General features: G+C 43.6%; 2 protein-coding genes across 4 annotated transcripts in view; one reads left to right on the forward strand and one right to left on the reverse strand.

Annotated features, from left to right (window-relative positions):
- The window catches only part of gucy2ca (guanylate cyclase 2Ca), a 42,910-nt gene extending 41,278 nt beyond the window's left edge, over nt 1–1,632 (forward strand). For all 3 annotated transcript variants that reach the window (XM_054750729.2, XM_015945346.3, XM_070542853.1), the window contains 2 exons: nt 43–119; nt 202–1,632. In XM_054750729.2, the coding sequence (XP_054606704.2) occupies nt 43–119; nt 202–409 (285 nt within the window). In that variant the 3' untranslated portion in view covers nt 410–1,632. The remainder of the gene's footprint in view (nt 1–42; nt 120–201) is intronic.
- A 782-nt stretch (nt 1,633–2,414) lies between these two features.
- On the reverse strand, nt 2,415–9,745 carry LOC107376313 (uncharacterized). Its single transcript, XM_070542855.1, has 4 exons — nt 9,368–9,745; nt 8,625–8,844; nt 8,292–8,468; nt 2,415–3,510 (listed from the first exon to the last, which is right to left on the reverse strand). The coding sequence occupies exons 2-4, from the start codon at nt 8,779–8,781 to the stop codon at nt 3,206–3,208; spliced, it is 639 nt and encodes a 212-aa protein (XP_070398956.1). The 5' UTR covers nt 8,782–8,844; nt 9,368–9,745; the 3' UTR covers nt 2,415–3,205.
- Between the last annotated feature and the right edge of the window lie 2,603 nt (nt 9,746–12,348).

Genomic DNA, 12,348 nt, shown 5'->3' on the forward strand with positions numbered 1-12,348 from the left:
AACATGTCTGTGTCTCTGTGTCCATATGTGTGTGATCCACAGGGAAAAGGTAAAGAGGTGACGTACTGGTTAACAGGGGTGACAGGGTCGAAATACAACCTGCCGACACCACCAACAGCGTGAGTAACGTCTATCTGGAGTTCTTGGATGTTTAAACTGGATGTGTAACTTGGGTTAAAGATGCTGATGTTTCTGCTTCAGTGAGAACTTCCAGCGGCTGCAGCAGGATTTGGCAGAGATGATCGTTTCCAGTCTGAAGAAGCGTGGAGACGGGAAAGAGGCCTTTGAGGAGAGGAAGACCTTGTCCGCCAAAGTCAGTTGGAGAGACACCCACGGCAGCCTGCAGAAGGAAAGCTCACCGGAGTACTTCCACCTGGCCGTGACTGAAAACCCCAGCACCTACTTGTGATCGCAGCACACAGAGGCTTAGTGGCAAGGGCTTGATGATGATTGTCATCGACTGTGTGAGTCACAGGTTGGGTCTGCTTCAGATGGCGACAGCGGTGGAAAATGGACCAGGAGCGGTGGCGCTTCTGGGTTTTTACGCGTTTCTGTTCCTCACACAAACCTGAACCACTTAACCAACTGAAGAATGCGCAGATTTCACAATTCAGTTAAAATAATTCCTAAACCTTAACATGTGTTTTCCTCTGAATGGACAAAGACTCCTGCATGTCTACTGCTTTGGTTATAATGTGTTAGAAGAAGAGCACCATCTTACATTGGTGATCTTCTTAGTCCCTACACCCCCAGCAGGTCCCTGAGGTCCAGTGACCAAAGTCTACTGGTTGTGCAGCACCAGGCTAAAGACCAAAGGTGACAGATCATCTGCTGCTGTGGCCCCCAGACTCTGGAACTCTCTCCCCCTGAGCCTGAGATCAGTGGACTCAGTGGTCTCCTTTAAAAAGCAGCTGAAGACTCACTTGTTCAAGCTGGTTTTGGTGTGACCTTCTTCATCCCCTCTCTCTTTGTTCTGCTCTCCCCACCTATTCCACCTTCCTCAGGATCCACTGATTTCCCTCTTTCCTATTCACTCTCTCTCTTTCTTCACATTTTTTAATCACAATTGTCTATTTTTTGCTCATTTTAAATATATTTGGAATCATTTTCTAAATAATTTTTAATATTTGAATTTTTTTTTGTTTTTTGTGAAGCACCTCGTGATTTTTATCTTGAGAGGCGCTATAGAAATGGTATTTCTTCTTCTTCTAGCTTCTAGCTATTAGCTTCTAGCTATTAGCTATTAGCTTCTAGCTTCTTCTTCTTCTAGCTTCCTGAGAGAGAGAGAGAGAGAGAGAGAGTGGGACATTTAGAGTGTTGGTCGAGTTTTATACACAGCCTGACAGAAAAGGAACTTTTATTAGCTGATAAAGTGGCAGTTTCACGTTGTGTTTACTGCAGTTCATCAAACCTGACTTACTTTCCCCAAACTTTTCCATAACACAGAGTCCAAAGAAATCTTTGCTTGTTCCTGCATGAGGAAACTGTTGTGTATATAAAACTATAAAGACTTTAATATGAACCTGGACCAATCAGAAGAATGCATAGTCGTTTTCATCAGATAAAGATGAGTAAAGATAGAGGATTGCTTTATTTAGGTCCACTGTTTTTTTATGGAGTTCCATTTTTTTTTAGAGGAAAAACATGGCAGTTCATTTTTTAAAGTCACATTTTCACTGTTATTCATACATTTCTAAATTTTTGTTAGCAGGCTAAATATTTAATTTATACCTAAATATTTAGTTCGTAAAAGAAATAATTAGTTTACTAACTGAATATTTAATTTCCATCCATCCATCCATTTTCATCCGCTTATCCGTAGTCGGGTTGCGGGGGCAGAAGCCTAAGGCGAGAGGCCCAGATTTCCTTCTCCCCAGCCACTTGAGCCAGCTCCTCAGGGGGAATCCCAAGGCGTTCCCTGGCCAGGTGAGAGACATAGTCCCTCCACCGTGTCCTGGGTCTACCTTTCGGTCTTCTCCCGGTTGGACGTGCCCGGAAATCCTCACCAGGGAGGCGTCCTGGAGGCAACCTGACCAGATGCCTGAGCGGGTCTACTCCTCATTTACAAACTAAATGTTTAGATACCAGCTATGTATGTAATTTGGAGATAAATATTTAGTTAGCAAAACCAATATTTAGGTTTAGCCCCAACATAAATATTTAGCTGGGATCTAAATATTTATGTTAGAAAATAAAAATTAAATTGGTGGCTAAATTTTAAGTTTGTAAACTAAATAGAAATTTAATATTTAGCTTTCTAACTAAATATTTATTTGGGATCTTTAACATTTATAAATGTCTGAATAACAATGAAAATATGACTTATTTTTTTCTAATAATAGACAAAATAACCAAAATATTGCTGATAAGATATAACTGTTTGACTTTACAAATGGCACCTCATAGATTTTTATGTGCAAGATGTCTCCAGGAAACGTTTTAAGTTTGTAAAAACGTATCTTGTAAGTTTGGGCTGCTGCAGAGACCAAAGTAGCAAAGTCACGTAAATAGTCTGAGACACATATTAGTAAACATAAATACATACGTGTACAGGAAACCGGTAAAGGAAAATCCAACGTTACTTTCTAATTTCATTAGCTGATTTTCATTACATTTCCTATTTTCTCAGTTTCAAGTTTCAGCGAGCCTTGTGGGTTTCAACAGCTGTTTCCACATCTGTAAATATAAATATAGCTCATCAGCATCTCATGTTTGTGATAATAATGAAGCAAACATTTATTCCAGGACGGCTTTATATTTGCTTTAAAGTGTATCTAATAAATTAGTGAGTCAAAATAATGTTTTGAACATTTTAGGAATTTTTGTTTTGTGGTTTATTAAATAGTTGAAATAAGATTCACAGTGCTTTTTTGAATGTTTTGTCTTAAAAGTCACACATTATAAATGTTTATTTTCACTGGAGTCATATTATTATGCAGTTTAATATATTTTTAATCTAATAAAATAAAGAAAATATGATTATTGGGACAGTTTTTGAGAACCATAAAAACATGGTGGATGAAATCTCACCACAGAGTTGTTGTGTGGTGACGAACGGTCATGCTACATGACATCACATAACGACAGCCGAGCGTTAACCTGCTAAAACCTCATAATAAAATCAGGAGATTTGCAACGTAAAGAGTTTGTTTTTGTCCCAGAATGAAAGTTTTTCTCTGTTATGTGACTTCAACAACACACAACCCTACAGGGTCTTAGTTGTAACCAGTGCAGTGCCTCCCAGCTCTGTGGCAGGAAGTGGGACTCTGTGGTCGGCCATATTGCTGCACACATGCAGCCCTCCACCTTCCTCTTTGCCACTGTGCCTCTCGGGGCCTCTGCAAACTGTAACTCCGTCCTCCCACTGAGGCGCCGTTTGGGCTCCAGGATGCAACTGATGACAGGCTGAGGAGGCCCCAGCTGGTCCCCGACATGCCTGACCTTTTTCAGAATACTGAGGGTTAAATGGTTTTGTTTTCTGAAGCAGGTCTTGCTCTGGTGCTGGATCCTCTGGAACACAAACATAATAAATTATACTTATGTTGATTAAATACAAACACAACTAGACTGGAACCAGAATAAGTAACATCAACAGAAATTTTAAATGGAAGCAACACACGAGTCTTTAGGCTTTTACCACACAGCTGCATGCAGGTGGAGATGTTTTTGTGACGGTTTCATTTTTAGTCATAATTAATTCAACAAATGACTCAAGAAAATTGCAAATAAACTCAAAAGATGAAAAATTGTTACTACATACTCCTTTATTTGTAAATCCTATAAGGAAACATTCCTTCAGGGCCATTTTCCCTTTCTTATCTCAGAGTCACATGTGGCTAAATGATGAAGCAGAAACTTTTTCATCTTTAAATTTATAGAATTTACATTAACAAAACATATTAAACTGGTGTAATTTCATAGAGATTTTCTGTAATTAAGACCCGGTGGCAGGATCTGCTCGGATAATGCACTCAGGGCTTGTTTTGGTGCTGGGCCGACTCATCCTGGAACAGAGTTCCCTCCTAAAACACACCCTCCTCAAGTTCTAGCAGTGTAATAAAACAGAGACATTTTCTGGAAAACAATTCAGCTCAAGTCATTTTTTTGCATCCTTGTGGATGGAGGCAGGGGCGCCTCCAGAAAATTTTGATAGGGGTGGCCAGATGGGGCCAAAGAAATTTTTGGGGTGGCACACCAAATTGGTCCTCGTGGTAACTCTGGTTGAATTTAGTCTGTGGCGACGTGCTGCATTGCACCTTTATTTGTTTTAATTAAAATAACAGTAGGTATCCAAAACATTAAACTTAAATTTTACAAACAAACATTTTAGAAAAATACATTTCAGTTATTTAAAATGTTATCCCAAATTTAATTAAAAACATTTATTTTTAGGTTTATTCACCTGTTGTTGTGTTAATAAAACTATGGAGATAAAAACTTCTGAGCAGCAGAAACATATGTATTCTTAAAATTCTGATTATTTCTTTATGCATTAATTGTAATATTTTATTTTATTTTACAATTATGTCTTGAATAAACAAGATTAATATGTGGTTTGACTGAACATAAATATGATTTGTTAACACTGGCTTTTCCTGGGGGGGCCAGCAATTTTCTAGAGGTGGCCCTGGCCACCCCTTGGGGGCGCCCTTGGATGGAGGCGGGGTGTTTATTGCATACAAATGTGTATACTGTAGTGGTGCTTTCTTTCTGCTTGGATGTACTGAGATTTGGGGTGGGGGGTGAACTGTGCAAGCTGTTCTGAGTGTTTGAGTGGTTTGTAAATGTTTTTGATAATTATTTATTCATTTAAATTTCTTAAAATATTTCTTGCTTTAATTAATTGTAAATGCTCACTTTCTTTGTTTTCTTAATTTTGCTTAAGAGGACCCTCATGAAAACGAGATGGCACAACTCCTCTTTAAGTAAATGTTAAATAAACTGTTCCCAGGCACCCATAAAAATAAAAATAAAATAAAAATTTGGGGGGAAATAAAGTTTTTTTCTCTCACAAATTACAGGTATGATATTGAGTCATCAAACAGGCATTTCAAGGGTTAAAGTGATCTAAATGATTGAATTCTTACAGGTCTGAGGAGCGCTGAATGAGTTTGACAGATCTATGAAATGTTGAGTCGTGGTGAAAAGTGAATGAAACGCTGGACGAAGAATAGTTTTGTGAAAACTCAGATGATTATTGAAACAAGGCCACAGTGAAAATGCACCATAATCACAACTAAAGGTGGTTACAGCCGTGGTTCCCAACCTGGGGTCTGCGGCTCCCCAAAGGGGTCACTAGAGATTTCAGGGGTTCGCCACAATTTTATCTGTGCGAGTGCGTGTGGATGTGAGGTTAACAGGATCATTTGTAAAAATTACATTAATAAAATCCCCAAAACACCCAATAGTAAAATTAAAACTCTGTATGAAGTTTGTAATTAATCAGTTTTATTGAGTGTGTGGGTAGGAGCTCTAACTTCCCTCTGGGATTAATAAAGTATTCTTGAATTAAATTTTGAGGAGCTGGGGTTGGGGGTCATACAGGAAAACAGGATGGATGCGTATGACTTGTTTTGGTGGAGACTTCTTTTGTGACCAGGAAGTGTATCATCGATCCTAAACTATGTCATTATTGCCTGTTTTTACAACATGAACCTTCAGTTGTGTTTCAGGCTTTCAGTCCCGATCACAACAGCTGCTCGAATAAGAAATGTTTTCAATCCAAGTCTCATTCTGGAGGGAAACCAGATTCCCCATAGCTTCACAGATACAAACCTATTTCTCTTTGCAAACAAGTTTTACTTCTTCCAATCCACAGGATGGGCCATGAATTGTGTGTGCGTGGATGGACTGTCCAATCTCGGGGGCAGAAGTTGCTGAGGTAGTCAAACAACTACACAGCGGCGGAGCCCCGGGGGCGGATGAGATTCATCCTGGGTATCTCAAGGCTATGGATGTTGTAGGGCTGTCGTGGTTGACACGTCTCTGCAACATTGCGTGGTCATCGGGGGCAGTTCCTGTGGAGTGGCAGACCGGGGTGGTGGTCCCCATCTTTAAGAAGGGTGACCTGAGGGTGTGTTCCAACTATAAGGGGATCACACTCCTCAGCCTCCCTGGAAAGGTCTACTCCAAGGTACTGGAGAGAAGGGTCCGATCAATAGTTGAATCTCAGATAGAGGAGGAGCAATGTGGTTTTCGTCCTGGCCGTGGAACTGTGGACCAGCTCTATACCCTTGTAAGGGTGATGGAGGGGGCATGGGAGTTTGCCCAACCATTCGACATGTGTTTACTGGATTTGGAGAAGGCTTATGACCGGGTCCCCAGGGGCACCCTGTGGGGGACGCTCCAGGAGTATGGGGTGGGTGGCTTTCTGTTAAGGGCCATTCAGTCCCTTTACCAGAGGAGCGTGAGTTTGGTCCGCATAGCCGGTAGCAAGTCAGACCTGTTCCCGGCGAGGGTTAGACTCCGCCAGGGCTGCCCTTTGTCACCGGTTCTGTTCATTACCTTTATGGACAGAATTTCTAGGCGCAGCTGTGGTGTGGAGTGTGTCGAGTTTGGTGGCAGGAGAACCTCGTCTCTGCTGTTTGAGGGTGATGTGGTCCTCCTAGCTTCATCCAGCTCTGACCTTCAGCTCTTGCTGGGTAGGTTCGCGGCCGAGTGTGAAGCGGCTGGGATGAGGATCAGCACCTCCAAATCTGAGACCATGGTTCTCGACTGGAAAAGGGTGGCTTGCCAACTCCGGGTCGGGGGAGAGGTCCTACCTCAAGTGGAGGACTTTAAGTATCTCGGGGTCTTGTTCACGAGAGAGAGTAGGAGGGATCGGGAGATCGACAGGCGGATTGGTTCGGCGTCTGCAGTGATGCGGACGCTGAGCCGATCTGTCGTGGTGAAGAGGGAGCTGAGCCAGAAAGCCAGGCTCTCGATTTACCGGTCGATCTACGTCCCAGTCCTCACCTATGGTCATGAGCTTTGGGTAATGACCGAACGAACGAGATCGCGGATACAAGCGGCCCAAATGAGTTTCCTCCGTAGGGTGGCCGGGCTCAGCCTTAGAGATAAGGTGAGGAGTTCGGACATTCGGGAGGGACTCGGAGTAGAACCGCTGCTCCTCCGGATCGAAAGGAGTCAGTTGAGGTGGTTTAGGCATCTGGTCAGGATGCCTCCTGGACGCCTCCCTGGGGAGGTGTTTTGGGCATGTCCTGCCGGCAGAAGGCCCCCAGGTCGACCCAGGACACGTTGGAGAGGTTACATCTCCAATCTGGTCCGGGAACACCTCGGGGTCCTGCCGGAGGAGCTGGTGGAGGTGGCTGGGGAGAGGACGGCCTGGAGCTCCCTAGTTGGGATGCTGCCCCCGCGACCCGGACCCGGATAAGCGGAGGAAGACGACGGCAACGACAATCAACAGGAAGAAACACCAGCTTGTGGGTTTTTAAAGTTTTATTGAGACCGAACGTGTCCTGTCCAAACAGCAGATGTGTGCTGACACTAGAATAGAGCGGTGACGACCCAAGGGATGTTGTAGAAGACGAGAACAGAAACTGGAGTTTCTGCCATGATGAATGTCACACTTCAACACCTGCCTGGTTGCAACTCTGTTTCCTCCACATAACTCTCACATGTCTGCTCCACGTATTACTCAAATCTAAACGGGGTCACCAATCTCGGGCCCGCGGGCACCATGGGGCCCCCAGGAACCATGCCAGGTGCCCGCAGGCCTTCTATCTAAATAGCACCAGTCCAAAAATTTGTTTAAAATTTCTGCTGCCATCTATTTGAATCACCAATGCATTAATATAATTTAAAAACTACAAATTCTTAAAAAAAAGAAAAATTTAAAACACTTTCAAATATGTTCATTATGTATGGAGTTGAATTCAACTCTGATCTCTTCTAGTTGAAAAGTCAATATTGTTTAAACCTGGTGGCCCTTCAGATGGCTCAGTACCCAGTACCCAGTACCCAGAGGCCCTGCAAACGCTCCACTAGGTTGATGCGTGGAAAAAAATTCATGTTTACTTCATAAAACATTTTAATTTTACATTTTGAGACTCGTGTTACCTTTACAACTGGGGCCTTGGTGAATACTTTCCAAACATAACTGATTACTACTCTATATTCTGCTTTTGCCGTAACAAATCTATCTATCCATCCATCTTTACCCGCTCATCCACGCAGGGACACGGAGGGGCAAACAGGCGGGGTACACCCTGGACGAGTTGCCAGTGAAGTTGAAGAAATATTTCACAATTTTTCCAAACAGAAAAACATAAGAAAGGAACTTTAACCCTTACCAGAGTTGTTGTTGACTCGGCTCTGTCGTCTGAATAAGACCGACCAAAGAATCAGAGCCATGGCAGAAGCCAGGGTGATCAGAACCAAACAGATCCACAGAGTCTGACTCAGCAGAAACACGGTTGGCAACTCGGTGGTCGTGGTTCTGACCTGGTCCACAACCACCAGGACTGGTTCTGAGGGGTTAAATAAAAAAAGGAAAAAGCAGCACGGTGAGGCATTTTCTGATCCGTTTTGAGATGAACGTTTACGCCAGTTTAGTTTACAAGGAACAAATTCTAACATTTTCTCCAGAAATACAAGAAGACAAAACAAAAATCTGTGAAACTTACTCGTTGATGGATGAGGCTTTTGAAAAGGTTCTGTTCTAAGACTAGGTTCTATCCCGTGGCCCGGTTCTGTCCTACGTCTGGATTCTATCTGCCTGCTGTGACAGATTTTCAGCAAGTTGTCCCATTTCAGCCCCTCAGGACATGTCTTCTTAGCCATAACTGGACCAGCATGAAGATGCTGTGTTCTCCTGTAAACGGGTGCTTAGGACAGGAAAACGACCTGAAAGACAGATCGTACGAGAGGTTTGGTGAAATGAACGCAGCGGGTTCAACAGATGTTTCAATTCCTGTTTGATAGGAAGAGTGAACCACTCTGGGTCCCACGGGGACAGAAGCCCTCGCACAGGCGCAGCGTGTTGGAATCACGCACACACAATATGATTCTCTCTGTATGACACACACACACACACACACACACACACACACACACACACACACACACACACACACACACACACACACACACACACACACACACACACACACACACACACACACACACAGGCTGCATGGTGACGCAGTGGTTAGCACTGTTGCCTCGCAGCACGAAGGTTGCAGGTTCGAAACTCGGCTGAGGCCTTTCTGCGTGGAGTTGCGTGTTCTCCCCATGCATGCGTGTGTCACGATTCGGAGGGATGGTAGAAACCAAATTGCAGAACCCAGGATGACACGAGGCAGGGATGAAGGTTAAGTAAAAATAGTTAATTTTAAGGTGAGCGAGAAACCAAAAGTTAAATCCAAACCTGGGAGCCCAGAAACCAAAAACCAGATAGAGTACGGGAAATCAAAAAAAAAAAAAAAAAAAAAAAAAAAAAAAAAACCAGTTATACACAGAGGGCCGTGACTGACAGAACTACAAACACACTGACAGCAACAATGGACCGACAAACACAGAGTGACAAGACAAGGCTTATAAACAGGAGGGAGGTAATCAGGGAAACAGGTGACAGGTGTGAGGAGTGTGAGCTGAGGAGAAACTGGTGGAATCAATTAACAAAATGGGAAGGGAAGGAGCTTGACCAGAGGGCAGATAAACATTAACACAAAACTAAACCTAAAGCCTGAGGGCCAAAAACAAACAACTAATAACCAGACGGATGAGGAGGACTAAATAAAGAATGATTAGGAATGGGGAATGATTAGAAGGACACCTGGGGAAGTCTACAGAGGGCTAGAGGTAAAACTTAAGACACACAACAGAAATGCTGACAACAGACACATGAGGGCGTTAAGAGAGCACAAAAGGAGAACCTGGAGTGGCAACTGAAGGAGCTGGGGGAGCAAAGGGACACAGAACATGACAGCGTGGGTTTCCTCCGGGTACTCCGGTTTCCCCCACAGATCACAACATGCCCTATAGCTTTGGATAAAAGCGTCTGCTAAACAAATAAACACAAATAAACACACACACGCACACACACATACACACATGCACGCATACACACACAAACGCACAAACAGACACACACACACACACACACACACACACACACATGCACGCATACACACACGCACATGCATACACACACACACACACACACACGCACAAACAGACACACACACACACATGCACACACATGCACGCACACACAATGCATGGCTCAAAAAAAAAAGGTCACACACTGTAATATTCCGTTGGACCTCCTTTGGCTCCTCTAGTTTTGATGACGACACACATTTGCTGTGGCGTTGTTTCGATGAGCTTCTGCGGCTCATTGGTATCTCCATCCATTGTTGCATTGAAGCTTCACCAAGATCTTGCGTAGATGATGGTAGAGTCTGACCGCTGCACAAAGCCTGCTCCAGCACATCCCAAAGATTCTCATTAGGGTAAAGGTCTGGACTCTGAACCACTCTTTCACAATTTGAGCCCGGTGAATCCCGGTACTGTCATCTTGGAATATGCCCGTGCCATCAGGGAAGATGGAATAACCTGGTCATTCAGGGTAATCAGGTAGTCAGCTGACCTCATTCTTGGAGCACATCCTGTTGCTGAACCTAGACCTGACCAACTGCAGCAAGCCCAGATCATAGCACTGCCCCCACAGGCCTATACAGTAGGCACTAGGCATGATGGGTGCATCACTTCATCTGCCTCTCTTCTTACCCTGATGCGCCATCACTCTGGAACAGGGTCCATCTAGACTCATCAGACCAATTTAAATATTGAGTTGGACGGTTCTTAACCCAGTTTCAGTCGTTTCTGCATCTCCTTAGATGTTTTCTCTGCTTGATGCCAATGACCTGACCCTTCTCACACAGACTAACATCTTTTCCACCACCAGATGTGTCTTTCACATAGTTGTCTAAGAAATGAGAAGCAACTTATTGCACCAGTTGGGTTACATAACTTGCTCCCTGCTGAAAGATAATCGCTCATGCAGTAATTATCCAATAGGAGGGTTGTACCAGTTTGCTTAGTTAAATCCAGGTGGTGACTTTGTTTTTGGCCAGGCAGTGTAGATAACATCCAGTATCCCTCAGGGAAAGGGTCGTCCAGAACACACGCAAACTTTATTAAAGTGAAACTCAAGAGTTTCAGCATCCGGCCAGGCAATTAGTTGGGCTCCCAGGCCACAAGGGGGCCTCAGAGGGCTGACAAACTATGACGTGAGAACAACAACAGCAGCGAGACAGAGAAAAGCATCATCTGAAGGCACTGAAGAATGTCTCACACTCCCTGATGGGGCACACTTCCTCCTTCCCAACTCAGTTCACTTCCTCGTGTGGACAGTCAGTCCTCGTGGCCTGTTAGGAAGCCGAAGGCCAAGTTGAGGGACCCAGATCAGCATTCAGTCTGAAATTATGCTAATTATCTGCCAAACTTTTTAAACACAGTGGTTGAAAGTCGATATGGGACTATAAGGGTACAATTAAAAAATTTAATAAACAGAATCAGAATCAGAAAACTTTATTGGTCCCCATGGGGCAATTAATTTGTAGCTTACCACACAGAATAACTCGCTCATAAAAACAGCCAAGCAAACAATCCATTTATACAATCACACAATCACACAATGTGTGTCACTACCAACATGCCGAACACATCCTAAATGAAGGGTAGAGGATGAGCAGCAGCCCTCCAAAAATGGCACATGCTTAAAGCCGATGATACTTCGCTGTTATTTCGCCACCCCTCCCGGCTCAGAGTTAAGCAGTTCAATAGCTGATGAAACAAAGGAGTTGGCAAAGCGGTTTGTTTTTCGAGAAGGTACATAATAACGACGTCCTGAGGGCATAAGAGAGAACTCAGAGTGCAGAGCATGGAGGGGCTGACCAAGGATACATTTAGCCTTTTTTCGCGCCCTTTCCTCCCAAAGAGACTGTAAGTCTCTTTGTTTGGCGCCAATAATTTTGGAGCAGATTTTTACAATGCTCTGCAGCTTCTTTTTGTCCTTCATGGACAAGGCTTTGTACCAACAAACAAATGAAAATGTTAAAATGCTTTCTATAAAACAGCTATAAAAGTTGCAGAGAATCCTTTTATTCACGTTAAAATAGTTCAATTTCCTTAAAAGATAGATTCTCTGCTGAGCTCGTTTAAAAATGGAGTCCGTGTTTGTGACAAACCGCAGCTTGTTGTCAATCCAAGAACCAAGGTATCTGTACTCTTCAACCACCTCCACCACTTCACCGTGGATGATGCTACTACCAAGGTGGGGTGGTGCGGAGCGTCTAAAATCAATAATCATGTCCTTGGTTTTTTTGACGTTCAGGTCCAGGT

The sequence above is a fragment of the Nothobranchius furzeri genome, chromosome 12 (assembly GCF_043380555.1).
Source record: "Nothobranchius furzeri strain GRZ-AD chromosome 12, NfurGRZ-RIMD1, whole genome shotgun sequence".
Classification (NCBI taxonomy): Eukaryota; Metazoa; Chordata; class Actinopteri; order Cyprinodontiformes; family Nothobranchiidae; genus Nothobranchius; species Nothobranchius furzeri.